Genomic DNA, 13933 nt, shown 5'->3' with positions numbered 1-13933 from the left:
TTTTTCTCTTAAAAAATGTCTATGGTACGAAATCTTGAGAGCACGATCACATTTCCAACAATCTAGGACATAAATATTCTCAACTGTCTCAGGTATTGGGTAGTGTTGCCTTTAAAATATATTGCCAAGGCCATGCATTCCAACACACGAGATGATTTCTTGTTTTGTGAGGAACAAGCATGTTAACAAAAGGTTCACAAGGAAAAGGAAGGAACAAAGAATTAAAATGTGTGTGGAGAGCTTTCTGCTACCCACAATGAGCAGTGTTTCTGAAAGGCACTGGCAGTAAACAGTGGAATAGCGAAAGGAGCATTTCCAAGATTCCCTGAGGCTCTCATCTACAAACAAGAATCAGGAAACAGGGTGAATTGTCCATGGAATTGCAGGAAGCAATGAAGAGCATCAGAAAGGGTAAATATGTAGATAATTGAAGTGAATATCGACTGTTTAAAACAACAGCAATAATAATGTCTTGTGGAAAAAAATAATACGTAAAAGTAAAATACATGACAACAATGGCAAAAGGGGTGGAAGAGGAAGTAAAATGGAAAAAAAATAAGGTTTTTACATAGTTTGGGAAGTGTACAAAGTAGTATATAATAAATCAAGGATGAATAATTAATCTTAAGAGTAACATAAAAAATACAAAGAGGTACAACTATAAAGCTAATACAGGAGATTAACAGTCCCAAACTGGAAGCAATCCAGCTGCCCATCAACATAAGAATAAACAAACTGTGGTATAGTCATGCAATAAAAGACTACCCAGCAACGAGAGCAAGTGAACTACAATTACATGCAACAACATGGATGAATGTTAAAAACATTTTAGTGAATGAAATTGGCTAGACTGAATATAAGTATCAACCTGCTATTTATTTTGGAGTTGATGAAACCAGAGTGAACTTCCTTTATGCTAGCTAAATAAATTACATAATTAGAAAATCATGCTAGACAGACTTTTTCAGTCTTGTCTTTCGAACAGCTCAGGGTTGGAGGGACCTGATTTTCAGAGTCAGAAAGAAGTGAATTATTCCCTCTCCCCGGCACCCCACCCCACCACACCAAACTATTCCTGGCACTTGCAACCAATACCTGGGAAGAAATCAGGGGTGATTTGGGACCCTAAGCACTTTAACAAGCACTCCTAGCAGGTATTTACTGGAAGAATATTCTTTAGTAAATTATATCAACTCTTCCTATAATGACATTTCAATAGTCTCTGCCACTCTTTCACATGACAAGGAAATAATGTCAGAATCTACATGTGTGCTGCTTTTAGCTCATCAGCTCTTTTTAAAATTGTGACTAGGCTTGTCCAGCCTTCTCTTGATGTGCCCTCACTCCATCTCAGAGGTCCTTAATCCTGGGCCTTTCCAGTTCTCCCCCTCTATTTCCCATCAAACCCTGTTCTTGAATAAACTCATTCACACAAGAGAATAAATGTCCAATTATGACTCAGTGTTCTAACTCTCCCAGGTACATGTGCAGAAAAGGCATTAGCAAAAGAAATAAATCTCTAATGGATTTTTTCCTTATTTTTGAGATTCATTTCAGATGCCATAAAATTCACCCTTTTAAAGTGTACAATTCAGTGGGATTTTTACAGGGTTGTGATACCTTTCCCAGTAATTGCAGGATCTATCACCCCAAAAGAAATCCTGTACACATTAGTGGTCACTTCCCACTCTAACCTCCCTCCCAGCCCCTGGAAAACCTAAACTACTTTCTGTTTCTATGAATTTGCCTATTCTGGACATTTCATATAAAAGAAATCATACATTGTGTGGTCTTTTGTGTTTATCTTCTTTCATTTAGCATAATGTTTTCAAGGTTCATCCACGTGGTCCCATGTACGAGTACTTCATTACTTTTTACGGCTAATATTCCATTGTACATCACTTTTGTTTATCTAATCCTTAGTTGATAGACACTGGGGTTGTTCCCAATTTTTGGTTATTATTAATAATACTGCTCTGAAAATTTGTGTACACCTTTTTTGTATGGATATATATTTTCAATTCTCTTGGGTATATACCTAGGAGTGGAATTTCTGGGTCACCTGGTAACTATGTTTAACATTTTAAGGAACGGCCAAACTGTTTTTCCACAGCAGCTGCACAATTTTACATTCTCACCAGCAATGGACAAGAGTTCCAGTTTCTCCATGTCCTCTATGACACTTGTTACTGTCTGTCTTTTTGATCATAGCCATCCTATTGGTTGTGAGATGGTATCTTGTGGTTTCGATTTGCATTTCCCTGGTGACAAATGATTGTGAACATCTTTTCATGTTTGTATTTGTATATCTTCTTTGAAGAAATGTCTAGTCAGATCCTTTGGCCATTTTTAAATTGGGTTATATCTTTTTACTGTTTAGTTATAAGAATTCTTTATGTATTCTGTTTAACAGATACAGGACTGGCAAATATTTTTTCTCAATTTTGTGGGTTGTCTTTTCACTTTCTTGAGAGTGTCCTTTGAATTACAAAAGTTTTTAATTTTGATGAGATCCAATTTATTTTTCTTTGCTGCTTGTGCTTTTGAGAATCCATGATCTAACCCAAGGCTTTTAAGAAAACTTCTCTAAAAAAACCGTTGCCTAATCCAAGGTATATGGTGTTAGGCAGGGGTCCAACCTGATTTTTTAAACTTGTGGATATCCAATTGGGCCAGCACCATTTGTTGAAGAGATTATGTTTTCTCCATTGAATGGTCTTGGCGCCAATGTTAAAAGTCAACTGACCATGAATATATAGTTTTACTTCTTGACTCTCAATCTAGCCCACTGACCAATATGTCTATCTTTTGCCAATACCACACAGTTTTTACTACTGTAACTTTGTACTAATTTTTGAAATCATGAAGGGTGAGACCTCAAACTTTATTCTTCTTTTCAAGATTGTCTTGCATTTCCATATGAATTTTGGGTTCAACTTGTCAATTTTTGCAAAAAAAAGGCCATTTGGATGTTGATAGAAATTGTGTTGAATCTGTAGACAAACTTGGGGAGCACTGCCATCTTAGCAATGTTGAGTCTTTCAATCCATGAACACAGATACCTTTCCATTTATGTAAGTCTTACATAATTCCTTCCAACAATGTTTTGTTGTTTTCGGTGTACATGTCTTGCACTTCTTTTGTTACAGTTATTCCAAAACATTTGATTATTTTTGATACTATTGTAAATAGAATATTTATTCTATTATTTCATTCTTCATTTTATTCTTGTATTGTTCATTGCTAGTATATAGAAATATAGTAAATTTTTGTGTTGGTCTTGTATCTTTTCCAAAACTGTTTATTAACTCTAATAGCTTTTTTCATGGATTCCCTACTAGATCATGTCCTTGACCAACAGAGATAATTGTACTTCTTCCTGTTTTATCTGGATACTTTTTACTCTTTTCCTTGCCTAACAGCCCTCCTTCAAACCTTCACTACAGTCTTGAACAATAGTGGTAAGAGTGGACATCCTCATCTCATTACTGATCTTAGGGGAAGACTTCCATTATTTCACCATTAAGTGTGATAATAGCTGTAGGGTTTTTGCAGATGCCCTTTCCATGTGAGGAAGTTCCTTTCATTCCTAGTTTGTTCAGTGTTTTCATTATGAAAGCATGCTGAATTTTTTCAAATGTTTTTTCTGTGTCTATTGAGGTGATCATGTGTTTTTTGTCCTTTAGTCTATTAATATGGTACATTACATTGATTTTTATCTGTTGAGCCAACCTTAAATTCTTGGGATAAATCTTACTTGGTCACGGCATATAATAATTTTTATATGTTACTGCATTAGATTTGCTAATATTTTGTTGAGGATTTTTTCATTTACATTCATATTCCTGAAATTTTATAAACTCTTTGTGTCTTTCTATGTGAATTTCTTCTAAATGAGATAAACTCTTAGGCAGAGCATAGGAAAGACTAATATATGTCATATAAGTCAATGGAGTTTTTAATATCTAAACTCTAGTCTCTCTATTCAAATCTCAGTAGGTAATTTCCATGAATGATTTATGGAGCTCCTTTTCAACATACAATTCTTCAGTGGATTTTCTTTACCCCACAGATAACTGGCCTACTAAGGTTTACTCACATGACTATATTGATGTGAATTGTACTCTCCCCCAGGAAGAGATAGGAAGACATATCTTTAGTCTGCACACTTCAAAAGCAGATTTTTGTTTTGCTTTGATATTTTGGGTTTGTTATTTTTGTTGTTTTTTTTTTAAATGCACAAAAAATGAAATGAATAGAATACCAAATATACAAAAGTCTTTAGAGAAACAAAATTTAGCAAAAATGCTAGGGCCCCTTACTTGGTATTTTAAAGCTCTCATACTTTGGGAGTATAAATCCTATCAGAGTTAAAACTACACAGAACACTAGAAATCTAAAGATTTACATTAAAGTAGGATTATACTAAAACTATTTTATAGTAATTGGGAAAACTTAACCTGATTGGTCATCACTAATAAGATCATTGAAGAATGGAAAGAACAAGAGCATGTTAATTAGAAGATGATGTGGAACCATTCTTCCATAGCACACTAAGGTAAATAATAATAATGACTAGTTATAATAATGACTAAATAATAATAATGACTAAATAATAATATAATAATGACTAAATAATGACTAAATAATAATAATGACTAATGATTAGTTAATCATTAGAACACTGTTTTATTGTTTGTATCTCGTATTATACCACAAGTGCTTTGAGGGCAGGTACGGTAGTATATTTTGCTATGAGGCATTCGAAATGTCCAATGAAATATAAGTGCATATTAGGGACCACCAAACATTTCTGAATGAATGGATAAGTCAGTGAGTCAAAATAGCTAACAAGAAATAAGTACTGGATAACTTGTCATAGTTTGGGACTATTTTATTTGGGAAATTAGTAGCTCCTTATTAGCCAATCTGTTGGTCTTCTTTACTATAAGTTAGTGAAAGGCAATTCTGCTTATACTCGCCAAATCTGAACACAAAACTGTAGTCCTCTTGTATTCAGTAACTGATTTGAGAGTGGCAGCAGAACAGAAGCCATCCTAAAATAAAGTTATCTAAAACATGAAACATTTAATTAGCCTTTGATCAAGATATATACCTCTAGGTACAGATGAAATGGATATTTACAATTTTATTAGATTCAATTGCTTCAGGCTATAAACTTCATTGCTGAGTTTCAACTTTAATTTCTGTGGCCTGAGAGAGATGTTTTTGAATATATCACCCTTGAATAAAAACATTAACACCTTCAGTTCCATGCTACTGTCCTCTATATATTAACTTATAGGAAAATAAAAATTTATATAACAAAATTTATTATTCTACCTTTTTATTAAAACAATCCCCTCATATAATGCAGTTCAATGATTAAGTCGATTTTTGTAATCTATTGCCTATATCTTTATAGATCATACATTCGAAGCCGAATTGTCCTTAAAAATATTCCTCTGTCAATTTCACACTTACTGATAGCAATTTTCTATTCATACTTTGGGTCACAGACATTTCTGAATATGCCTCATCTCTCCTATCAGATGCTGGAGTCACTGAGGGCATGAAGTTGTGTGTGGTCTGTGTTTGTTTTGTTTATTGACCATATCTGTCCTCCAGGCTGGGAAAGAGTAAGCACGGACTTCTATCTGGTAGTGGAGGAGGGATCAGATCTGGGGGCAGACAGAACCATCATTCTACACACAGCTTGCACCCACTCGACAAAAATTCAGCTCTGCGGCTTGCACATCCCTTGGGTGATCAATTACTCACTGCTCAGACCAAGGATCCGTCGGGCCAGAGAGTAGAGCTCAATATCAGATAAAAAAGGGAGCAAATTCTTCTCCATTTGGATATTAAAAACAATTATAACTGTTGGGCTGACAGCCAAAGATAGGGTTCTATCTCACTGTTCTCTAAAGCTCAACGTGGTCTTTGAACTTTTAGGAATTTCATAATCTCTATTTAAACATATACTGTTATTCTCATGGACAAAAGTTGAAGGAGCAGTATTCCTTTGAATTGTTTTTTCAATTTGTTTTTGTTTTTTGGGGGTTTGCTTGTTTTTCCAATTCTTTTAAAATTATGCCACTATTTTAAATAGAATAAAAAAATCTACTAATATCATGAAAACAGGGATGTCAGAAATGCCTGAGAAACATCAAAACCACACATTGGAGACTGGAATACTCACCTCTACAATGGGTTGTGATAGGTATAAACATCTCCCAGCACTCAGTGGGAAACAAATGTTCTCATTTTTATTTCTGTGGTAACTGCACCATTACTATCTCACATGTGGGGAGTGCGACTAGAACAATGAACCACAGGAAAGGACCTTCAGCACAAGCTACCACTCTGTCAATATATCATCAAGGCCAGATTCTTCATCTACCTTTAAGGCATGATTACAATGCAGGACCACCACCGCTTCAGCCTGAAGTTGTTATTCACTATACCATGCTAAAACTATATTCTTACCAGTGAAGGAGCACTGGATTAATCTGCCTTTTTAACAGTTGGGCTGTTTTAACAGTTAGGCTGCAGCGTCTAAATGTTACACTTTTTGCGGTACGCGGGCCTCCCACTGTTGTGGCCTCTTCCGTTGCGGAGCACAGGCTCCGGGTGCAGGCCCAGCGGCCATGGCTCACGGGCCCAGCCGCTCCGCGGCATGTGGGATCTTCCCGGACAGGGGCACAAACCCGTGTCCCCTGCATCGGCAGGCGGACTCTCAACTACTGTGCCACCAGGGAAACCCTACACTTTTGTTATTACCATTACAAGAGCACCCTTGGAGAGCACTAGCATTCATAACATTTCCTCTGTCTGAAAAATAAGAAGTCATCATTTCATTGCCTATCATCTGTTTGAAAGACGTGATCGCTTTAATAGTTACTATGATTCTCGACATATTTTGAACATCCATTCATGTGCCTTTTCTAACATTCTCAAGTTGGTGATGTAACATATATCTGTGGGGTAGAAGAAATGACCAAAAGAATCAATGTATAAATGGCTGAACACCTAATAAGTTTCCATCGATTACTTAGGACGAAATATAGCCATATGAGTATCAAGTACCAGAGGAGGAATAATAAACATGCCACAAGAGGATTTCCCCTAGATATCATTTAAATAGCAATAAAACATACAGTTTATATATAATCAAAAATAAAAGAAATAACTTTCAATATCTGTTTTTATTGCAATGTAATTCTTGGTGACAAGGGGAGAAAAAAGGCATCAAGAGTTTGATGTCTAAATAGTAAAGTATGCTTTTTACTTCGGCATTTTTATGGAGCATAACTGGAAGCCATAAAGGATGTCTGTAGGATATTTAGGCTGTGATTTTCCAAGAGTAGCTGGGAGCAATGAACACATTTTACCTCAGCTCACAGGCAAGGCAGGGCCCAGACCACAGCCCAAAGCTTGCTTGCTAAGAGAAAATAAGCAGCCTTTTCTCTTCCTTCTTAAACATAAATCTAGATTTATCATTAAAATGATTTCTGCATTTGACCCCTGATTACTACAGAATTTGTGAACTTATATCTGCTTTGATTTTGTCTTTCCTGAATTGTTAGAAAAATGCAAAGTTTCATTATGCTTGATTGCCAAGTGAGAGGGTAAGTGTCGAGGCATTTTTCAAGAAACGCCCTTGTTCAACTCGCAAGCAGCACTTACTTGTGATTATATGCACACTCAGACAAGAGTACAAGCTTCTACCTTGACTGTCACTCACTGGGAAATCATGCATATATCAAGGAGCTTCTTTCAGCATGATGAATGCTTCCCGTGTTTGCAAACACTTCCAATCCCAGTCACTGGGCGGTGGGGGGAGGGGGCTCTCTTTCTTCCACTTACCTAAAATTGTCCCCAACGTGAGGGATTTGACAGCATTGAATTCTGTCCCTGAAGACAGGATGACTTGTCTCCTTGCATTCTGGTTAACCTATTAAATGTTCCACATGATATAAACATCAAAATGTCAAGCAATTTTGATGATAAGAGGATGGAAATCAAAGGAAGACCAAGAAAAATGATAAAAAAAAATAAGCCATATGTTCCTACTATCACAAAGGTTAAAGGAGAAAAGTGTATCATAAACAATTCTTGTAACACCTCAAATTCAACTCCACCTCATTGCCTATCCCGTTCCCCTACATTTGTCTTTATGATTTAAGTATCTATAATTGGTACAATCCACAAAGAAATGCAAGAGCTACTTTGAACCTCAAAGTTTTTACTTATTTAGAGGAAATTTGTAACATGAGCAGAAAAATGTATTATTCATACAGATTCAATATAAAAGATTATTCTTCAAAATCCAGTGACAATGTGTGACTTAAAGACTCCAATGTTTTTCAAAATGTATTCCCACTTTAAGCAAGATCTTGCTTCTTCCCTTGTGTTTAAATTTCTGTAGCATTTGTTCTTTTGTAACCCAGTGGGAATAGGTTCCCACTGAAATATCTCCAGTAGTCACTATGATAAACTATGCAATATTTCCCAACCAAATAAAGTAAAACCAATGAAGACAGCTTTGTATTTTAAGTGGTCAAATATTAATAATAATTTTGACAGTCTCTTGCTAAACAAACAGACATTGCAAAACAAAACAAAACACATCGACCTAGCAAGACTTATGGAAGAAGAGTGCCAGATGTGCATTTCTTTTACTAGGATTTATTATCAAATTTTTGCTTTAGGTCATATATTCTGAGCATCACAATTTTGATTACTGTTGTTGTTGTTGAATTTACAACCTTACCTCGACAAAGACCACTGCTGCTTCTCTGTTAATCTTCACCTGGTGAAGCTGTCCATCAGCCAGGTTTTTAAAACCAAAGTTAAAAACATCAGGTTCTCGGTGTCTGTTTAGCTTATACCTGATTTGCAAACTTCCTAAAGAAGAGAAAAATGACATTTTTAACTGAAATATAATTTTATAAAAACCGCCAATGCAGGTTCTAAGGCACATTTAAAATATATATATAACTTGAATCTATGGAGCATTTACTCAAGTGCACAATAGTCACCTTTCCTGGACTAGTAATCATTTATGTGATGTTCTGGGGCCAAATTCAGAATTCAATTACACAGTCTTAAAAGTCAAGACAAATGGTCTTTTTCCAAGTTCTTCCATTTTCCTTAACCAGAGGAAAAAGTCTAAGTTAAGCATATGAAAATGCCAAGCTAGGCTTGAAGTTCATTATTCATGTGGTGTTCATATTATTAAATGGTAAAACCTCAAGCAACGTTATATTAACATTCAGTTTCTATAAGCATAACTTCTTTTAATGTGACTTATGTTAATGCATTTTAATGTATCACTGACATTCACACACACACACACATATATATATATATATATTTTTTTTTTTTGCAGAACCAGAAATGTTTTCTAAGGTTTCTGCCATAATCAAGAAGCAGCAAAAAGAGAGAAGTGAGTGATTTGCTACAATATCCAAATCTTCCAATCCACACACTGCTCTCCTTCATAGATGCACCCTCTACCTGGTAACTCTGGTACCACCTGTAATATATCTTATCAGTCAGTGATCATAGAAATCTTTTCCAGAAGTTAAGTTTCTCCCTTTTATTCTCCATGAGAAAAGGTTAAAGCTTGATTTTGCTCTCTAACTTGGAACGTCTTGGTTCTGTTCTCTTACTGGTGACCATGGGTTAGGTAACTGTCTTCCCACTTTTCTTTGTATGCAGATAGGGCATAACTGAGTTCCCAAACACTGATGGGTAAAGAGCAATCATATTTATCTGATGCTCATGGAAACTGGCTTTCTATATGGTTTAATGCACTTCTTTACTTCCCTTCCAAGAAGGAGGAAATATTTTCCATGCATAAAATATCTTCTTTCAAAATGAACTGTGACACTAATTTATTCACATGCAGAAGGAAAGACTCCCTACCAATAACAAGAAGCACAGTTGAACATCAGATACATGAAATGATCAGATATTTATAGAAGAAAGCCATCTTAATTTAATCACTGAAATGGTAAGGCTAGTGAGAAACATTTGGGGTTATAATGAAAACAAACCAACCCTAATAACATGGGTGTCACAGGGATGCACTTGTGTTTTCTTGTTTGTAGTTTAGCATTGAAAGGGCCCCCTCCTTATGGTCCTGATTTCTCCTAAGTCAGTCTTCTTGTTCGTGTGGTGAAGATACTCACCATTCGGGGCGAGGATAACTGAAAGGTATTCCTCATAGAAGGAGCTCACATAGAGTAGTAAGCTGGGCATCCCTGTGGTCCGGAAGCTCAGTGTGGCCATTTCTCCTGTCAATGTCAGATCCTCATGAAATAAAGCCACAAAGGAGCTGGAGTTCTTACTGAAGGTGTCATTGTAATGTTGAAAGTCGTAAATCACTGAGGAGCCAGCTCCAAAATACGCAGAAATTTCTGGAATGACATGCCTTTTTGGTTATATTAGCAATATGTAAGTGCACATGTATTGTTTTATGGATATTTCTGTATATTTAAAGAATATCTCTAATCCTTAAATATCTCAAAAGAGAAAATAATAATGGTGTGCTTTGCTGCTTTTTAATTTAAAAATTTAAGATGAAAAACAATAAAGTATAAATAAAAAGATAATCTCTCCATATTCCCATAACCCAAAACTGAGTAACAATATTTTATTATTACCTCCAAAAGGCTTCATCTTAGGATTACAGAAAATTAAATGTCCAGTGTAAACATACAGTTAAAAGGTTATTGCTCTCCTCAAAGTGTTGCATTGATGACCCTCTGAGAAATCCAGAGCGGGTGACATCAGATCTAACAGAAGCAGTCAACGGCCTTCAAAAGAATAGAATCATACCTCCTGCCAAGTGAAATGGAGGCATTTGGGACAGAAACAATTCTACTTCAGCTAATTACAGAGAACTGCCTGATCTTTTCTTTACAGTGTCAAATGCCAGAAACGTCTTCATAGAGTTCAAATGTTCCATCCTTTCCCTGTAAGCTGCTCCTCGCTCACACTCACCATTCTCGCAGAATGGCCCATCATACGCAGAGAAGGTGCAGTCACATTCGATCCCTCTGCGTTTTTCTCTACACCTCCCTCCATTGCGACACAGGTGTCCATAGCTGCTACAGTGTCCTGGACACCCTGGCTCCACTCCTGGCGTCATTGTGGCTCTTTCTTCCAGATCCAGGGCCAGCCCGTTCAACCTTAGAGACCGAATGCATCCCAGGAAGCCTCTCTGTCTGCTTGCTGTTCCACCTACAAGGGAAACACTGCAAATGCAAACACGTTCCTGGGTGTCTTTTTCAGGATTTCATCTTCACTTTGAACAGAGGCCAAGGTTTTATGAACAAATATAATTCTGAAAACGTAGGCTGTGGTCAAAAGTTAAGAATCATCAAATGGCACTGAACAGACCATTAATGAAAATATTTTTTAAGTTGAACTTGGTAAATATTTGTTCTAAAAATACTTCTTCAAGTTATATTTAGAAAGACATTTTTTTACATTGTTCCTTTCTTTCTTTTTTTTTTTTGCGGTACGCGGGCCTCTCACTGTTGTGGCCTCTCCCGTTGCGGAGCACAGACTCCGGATGCGCAGGCTCCGGATGCGCAGGCTCAGCGGCCACGGCTCATGGGCCTAGCCGCTCCGCGGCATGTGGGATCTTCCCGGACCGGGGCACGAACCCATGTTCCCTGCATCGGCAGGCGGACTCTCAACCACTGTGCCACCAGGGAAGCCCCTACATTGTTCCTTTCTTAAAGAACAAAATAAACACCATTGATCCTTTTTAAAGTTTAAATTTACAAACAATGACATGCATAATAAAGGTTACATAGTTGAAAAATCTTTGCGATGTAATATATATTATAAATTTGTAATATATAAATTTGTGTATGTATTTAATATAATATATATTACAAATTTGTATATATATTTATATAGCATATCTATTACACATATATAAAATACTAATTCTTACTTAGAAGAGCTCTCACTAATAAAGCTGTGAAAAGGAACTGAGGCAAGAACAAAGAAAAAGAAGGCAGAAGGGGTAAAACCAAAATTTAGCACCTCAGACCTTTCATACTCCATCCTGGTGGCTCTGAGGTCAGGTGGTATAACATTAACCAAATAATATATATCCCCCTATATTTCTATCATTTCTCATGTGAGCATAATAAATATGGGAGCACAGGAGTCACTTGGAGTGTTTGCTAAAAACAGATTTTGGATTTATTCCAAAAGATTCTGATTCAGTGGGCCTGGGGAAGGTACCCCAAATCTGAATTTTCAACTAACTCCTCAGGCTTTAGAAATATTACCATAGTGGAAACACTAGTTCTAGGTAGATTTCCATCCAAACTTTGTTCCTAGAAATTCCGCTAATTAATCCTCAGGACTATAAGTCAGAAAATAGAATTATTTAATTTGATTTGCAGTTTGATAATTTAAAATGAAGCCTCAACTCAGTAAGAACTAACTGTGCTTGAAGCTGTTTTATGGTGCCATGGGCTGTATACATATACACACATACACACACACTTAAATTCACTGAATATCATTAGTTCCTGGACACAGCAGTAGGTATCACCTGGCAAAGCAGACTGTGTGCTAATTTGTGATTTATATCAATTTTTCATTGGACTGTGTCCTTATTTACTTTAAAATATGTGAGAAAAGACCAAGTGAGAGCTATTTCGTTAATCTGCTTAGTTTCCAAATTAGAATAGAGTTATCTAAAAAGCAATGTAGCAAAAGTTGTTTCTCCCTTTGGGAAAAACAAACAATAATAAAGAATAAGCATGTAAGTTAGAGGGAAGACTCCCACTACCCAGAGCTTTAATCTTTAAAGAATGGACAGCAGAATAATGAGCCAGCTCTGGGTCTAAACAAGGCATTTGCAACAAGAGAGCAGCGGAGGGAGTGCAGGACTGAGAGGAACCAGGTGCTGGGCTGGGGAAAGTCCTGCTGTGTCCAGTCACACGAGGCTGCCTCAGCCTCCCTGGGCTCCTATGGCCTGTTTCTGAGGGGACTCTGGAGGATTTTGTCCCAATTACGGGGCTGGTTCTCTAACTATACTGAGAAGTGAAGTGAGAGAAATGGATAAAAATTGCTATTTTTTTTATAAATAGTATGGATAAGAAGTAATTGAAACAAACATAAATCGTCTATGATATTGCGTGCAAGCTTGGGAATCAGTCCAACACGAGTTTGGATTTTCCTTCCAGTTGGGTTTCTATGGTTAAGTCCCTTGATGTCTCTGAGCCTCCATGATCTCATCTGCAAATTGGGTACAATAATTTATAGCAGAGATATTTATATTAAATGAGCTCTTGGTACATAGTGTCTGTGTGGCTGAACCACACTGACTCCCTTTTGTCAGCTCCATCTTAGGCCCGCAGTCCCACCCCCTCCTCTTCCTGGGGGACTAAGCTTTAGCTTACTCACACGGAATGCATCCCAGCCAGATAAGTTCCTTATCAACCTTTACCCTTGCCTTCATCTAATATGAAAACTGGAAGAGTGCCTTTTGCTGATGCAGATGGTCATGAGACCCCCCTTGGGGAGGAAAAAATCCCGATTCCTAACCATGGGTGCTTCTCACTTGGTAGTCAGATTCTATTTTTAGTTTTGGCTCCTTTAAATCCCCCAGGAGCCTCTTCCATGGCACGAAGTGCAGCTGTGAACATCTCTGGCTCATCGTCCCCTGGATGTAAGTTACCCACAATAAACTTCATAATTGCACTTTATGGAGTTGCCTGCTTCAATTTTCAGTCCCAAAGTTCCTTCTCAGTTCAGAGGATTTTATTCACTATCTCTGCCTCCCACCAGGGCCGATAGTAGTCCCTGTGGCAATTACTATTATCACTACTGCTGTAGCTGTGATTTTCTCTCTGTCCACCTCTGCATTCACAGCACAGCTCAGTTACAAGCC

The 13933-nt window shown here is 37.0% G+C and overlaps 1 protein-coding gene across 1 annotated transcript in view; it reads right to left on the bottom strand.

Annotated features, from left to right (window-relative positions):
• Positions 1-13933, bottom strand: part of LOC137228089 (contactin-associated protein-like 3) — a 197579-nt gene that overhangs the window by 13571 nt on the left and 170075 nt on the right. Inside the window, exons 18-21 of the mRNA XM_067745051.1 lie at positions 11014-11253; positions 10200-10427; positions 8777-8910; positions 7870-7957 (exon numbers count right to left, since the gene is read on the bottom strand). Coding sequence (XP_067601152.1) covers positions 7870-7957; positions 8777-8910; positions 10200-10427; positions 11014-11253 — 690 coding nt within the window. The remainder of the gene's footprint in view (positions 1-7869; positions 7958-8776; positions 8911-10199; positions 10428-11013; positions 11254-13933) is intronic.

This window comes from Pseudorca crassidens, chromosome 7, assembly GCF_039906515.1.
Source record: "Pseudorca crassidens isolate mPseCra1 chromosome 7, mPseCra1.hap1, whole genome shotgun sequence".
In the NCBI taxonomy this organism is placed as follows: Eukaryota; Metazoa; Chordata; class Mammalia; order Artiodactyla; family Delphinidae; genus Pseudorca; species Pseudorca crassidens.
The sequence above is the reverse complement of the archived record's forward strand: the minus strand, read 5'-3'. Positions and strand labels throughout refer to the sequence as shown.